The following is a 4,094-nucleotide window of genomic DNA, read 5'->3' as shown; positions in this document are numbered from 1 at the left end:
CTGTGCTCCGCCGGACTACCACTTGGGGCCCTCACCTCTGCAGGACCACCGCCTAAGAGCGTTGCTCCGCCGGACCACCAATTGAGGCCCTCACCTCCGCCGAACCACCGCCTGACGCCGTTGCTCCGCTGGACCACCACCTGAGGCCCGGACTTCTTCCGGACCACCACTTAAGGCCCCGCGATCCATCAGGCAACCACCTAAGGCCCGGACAATCACTTGAGGCCTGGACTCCGCCGGACCACCACCTGAGGTCCGGACTTCCTCCGAACTACAACTCAAGGCCCTGAGCTCCACTAGGCCACCACCTGACACCCGAACTTCTATAGAAGTATCGCCCTCCTATTATAGTCTTTCAGAACCTGGTCTCCTATCGACTACGGTCTTTTAGATCCCTGTCTCCTGCCGACTACGGTCCTTCCGACCTGCATCACCTACTATGGTTCTTCCGACCTCCATCACCAGACAACGGTCTTTCTGGCCTCCAACCTATCGACTATGGTCATGCCGACTAAACAAACAGGTATATGTAACTCCCACCATGTAATGTGCTCTATATGATGTACATTTGTAACATCATGTCAAGACCTTCTCCTAAGGAAGGGTCTCATTTGTAATCAACTGCAAATACTAGTGGATTCATTCAAACTTGGCCAGGCCCCGGGGTTTTTCCCCCTTTTTCAGGGGTTTTCCATGTAAAAACTCTGATGTCTCTTATGAATGCTACACCCTCTCACTTATCTGATTGTGTGCTGGATCTTCGTACAATGCTAAGTTGTTAAATTATATATTTTCTCTACCGCTGTGAATACTCCAGGACGCAACAAACATGATCCTGGATGATGGTCTCAACTCGATTTGTTTATGACACGAGCTTATCGAGCTCACGAGTTGAGCTCGAGCTCATTTAATAAACGAGCTCAAGTTTGAGCTTATTTAAGCTCCGCTCGTAAGCTCGCGAGCCGGCTCGAATTAATATTTGATTTTTTTTTTAAATTATAAATATTTTTATTACACTTACAAATTTAAAAAAAATTAAGTTCAAATCTAACACCCGGGTTAATAAAAAATTTCTCAAATTTCGATGCTAGTAAATGCATGCAGTAGCTTTAAAAGCTGTGGGTTTCAAAAAAAAATTTATAGTGCAGCTTTAATAAATGCAGAAGCAGCAGCATTAATTATTGAGCCTAAACCTTTTATAGTGCTTCTTTTCTCCCAAAACTACATGCTTCTTTTCTCTGCTGGCTGTCCAATGTGGCAAAATCGAGTGGGAAAATGAAAACCAGGCGGGAATCTGAGCGAAAAACCAACGCAACGAGGCTCAAAATTGAGTGGTTGGACGAGTGGCTCGTTCAGCTCGGTACAGTGTCACAAGTCGAGTTTGACTTGAGTTCGAGCTCTCATACGATGTAGGTTTCTATGGGGTCTCATCATAGATGTACTTGTTTGCACGTTTTACATGATGAAATCTTAAAATCTAATTATGATGACTGTAATTTTATAAAATAGATTATGAAATTATTATAGAGAAAATAATTTTTTTACTTAATTGTATAAAATAAATTTTTAGTATAAAGATTTAAAAGAAGTAAAAAATAGTAATCAAATAAAAATTATGATTATGATTTAAAAAAAAAAAATAGTAAGAAAGTTATCCCAAAATGTTAATTTAGACTATTATTATATAATATTTCTATGTGTAAAATATACTTCAACATATATGATTTATTTTATTTATATTTTACTATGAGCATATATTTTAACTAAAATAAATTTAAATCTACAAAAAAAAAAAAAAAACAAAATCAAATTTTTCATTTCACTTATTTTCTATTTCATCATATATATTCAAACAATTGAAAGTTGAGCATCAATAATTTCTACACATATATGTGAGATGCAGTTAGTTGTAAGAACTCAAACACATGATACAAATTAGATAAAAAAATCATGACTTTGATTAGATTAATTTTATCTTTTAATTTATTTGTTTCATTTCAAGAGTTATAGCCTATTAAAATATATCACGTATGAGCTTATCTCTAACATCTCTTGCTAGTCTTCATATGGCTCTCTAGTCTCCACTATAAATAGATATCCCACCCCAACCCATCAAAACCAAGCAAGCAAACTCTCTACTTAATTAATCATGGCTTTCTTCTCCATGATCAAGGTCCTTCTCCTTTGCACTACTTCCCTCTCACTCCTTCTCACTACCCCTGCCTCAGGCAAGGGCTCCAACTACTTGCTCGGTGGTGAGAGCCTAATGGCAGGAGAAGCCCTCGTAGATGGTGATGACAAGTTTATTATGCAACAAGATTGCAACCTCGTCCTCTACAACTCTGGAGTAAAGAAATGGTCTTCAGACACCGGAGGTGTTGCTTTTGGTTGCTATGTCACCTTAATGGAGCACGGTAACCTCATGATCTTTAACTTTAAAGGTATTGTCTGGAACAGAGGACCTAATGGACCAGTGGGAAAATATATCCTCATACTACAAAGGGACCATAATGTTTTTGTATACGGTCCAAGCTTTTGGTCTCCTATGAAGACTTATGAATCCAATGATGTTGTTATCACCGCTGCATTTAATGGGACAACAGGAGTTTCAGTCGAAGAGCAAAATAACGTGAAGGAAATGGTGAAAATTATGGAGGTTATTGGAGATGAATAGTCTTGGTTTTATATTTATGCATATTAATAAATAATGAATAATGAATAAGACAAGCATGCATATGAATGCTGGATGAATGTGTCTCAAGCATGTTTTTAATTTCCTTGCTTGGTGTGTGTTCTCGTCATTGGAATAAAATGGAAGTTTGTCCATGTCTTGAAAGCTTTCAGTGGAGTTGTTGTAGAGACTACTTATCAAATTGTCCCCCCTCTAATGGTTTGAACTTTAAATAATAATTTCTCCCAACAAAGACGTCCAAAAAGTAAAAAAAAAAAAAAGTTGCTGCGTCCTGGAGTATTCGCGACGATAGAGAAATATATAATTTAACGTCTTAGCATTGTATGAAGATCCAGCACACAATCAGATAAGAGAGATGATGTAGCATTCATAAAAGACACCAGAGTTTTTACGTGGAAAACCCTGAAAAAGGGGGAAAACCCATGGGGCCTGGCCCAGTTTGAATGAATCCACTAGTATTTGCAGTCGATTATAAATGAGGCCCTTCCTTGGGAGAAGGCCTTGGCTTGATGGTACAAATGTATATCATACAGAGCGCATTACATAGTGGGAGTTACAATAATATACATGTTTGTTTGGTTGGAAGGGCCGTAGTTGGCACAAGACGGGGGTCCGAAAGACCGTAATTGGTAGGAGATTGAGATCAGGAAGATCATTATCTGGCGATGTAGGTCAGAAGGACCGTAGTAGGCAACAGAGGTCGTGAGGACCGTAGTCGGCAGGAGATCGGGGTCCGAAAGACCGGTGTCTGGTGATGGAGGTCAGAAGGACCATAGTTAGCAGGAGACAGGGGTCTGAAAGATCGTTGTCTAGTGATGGAGGTCGGAGTGACCATAGTAGGTGACGGAGGTCAGGAGGACCGTAATCGGTAGGAGATAGGAGTCTGGAAGACCGTAGTTGGTAGGAGACCGGGGTCTGAAATATCATAGTTAGTAGGAGACCGGGGTTTGAAAGATCGTTGTCTAGTGATGGAGGTCGGAGTGACCATAGTAGGCGATGGAGGTCGGGAGGACCATAGTCGGCAGGAGATAGGAGTCTGAAAGACCGTAGTAGAAGGATGGTACTTCGGTAGAACTCCGGACATCAGGTGATTACTTGGTGGAGCTCAGGGCCTCAAGTGACAGTCTGGCGGAAGTCCGAGCTTCAGGTAGTGGCCTGGTGGAGCATAGAATCTTAAGTGGTGGTACGACGGAAGTCCGAGCCTCAGGTAGTGGTCCAGTGGAAGTCTGGGCCTTAGATGGTGGTCCGGTAGAAGTTTGAGCCTCAAGTGGTGTCCAACAGAGCAACGACGTCAGGCGGTGGTCCGGTGGAGGCGAGGGCCTTATGTGATGGTTCGGCACAGCAAGGGCGTCATATGGTGGTCCGACGGATATGAGGGCCTTAAGTGGTAGTTCAGTGGAGC

At 41.7% G+C, this 4,094-nt stretch overlaps 1 protein-coding gene across 1 annotated transcript; it reads left to right on the top strand.

The window, feature by feature from the left end:
- Positions 1 to 2,097: 2,097 nt before the first annotated feature.
- Positions 2,098 to 2,841, top strand: LOC110112770 (mannose-specific lectin-like). Its single transcript, XM_020845091.2, has one exon. It carries the CDS (start codon positions 2,150 to 2,152, stop codon positions 2,672 to 2,674), a length of 525 nt encoding a protein of 174 aa, XP_020700750.1. The 5' UTR covers positions 2,098 to 2,149; the 3' UTR covers positions 2,675 to 2,841.
- Positions 2,842 to 4,094: the final 1,253 nt, after the last annotated feature.

This window comes from Dendrobium catenatum, unplaced genomic scaffold (assembly GCF_001605985.2).
Source record: "Dendrobium catenatum unplaced genomic scaffold, ASM160598v2 fragScaff_scaffold_716, whole genome shotgun sequence".
NCBI lineage: Eukaryota > Viridiplantae > Streptophyta > Magnoliopsida > Asparagales > Orchidaceae > Dendrobium > Dendrobium catenatum.
The sequence above is the reverse complement of the archived record's forward strand: the minus strand, read 5'-3'. Positions and strand labels throughout refer to the sequence as shown.

What these genes read in the sequence shown, in the direction of transcription:
- LOC110112770 (XM_020845091.2), top strand. Translation starts at nt 2,150, where the DNA reads ATGGCTTTCTTCTCCATGATCAAGGTCCTTCTCCTTTGCACTACTTCC.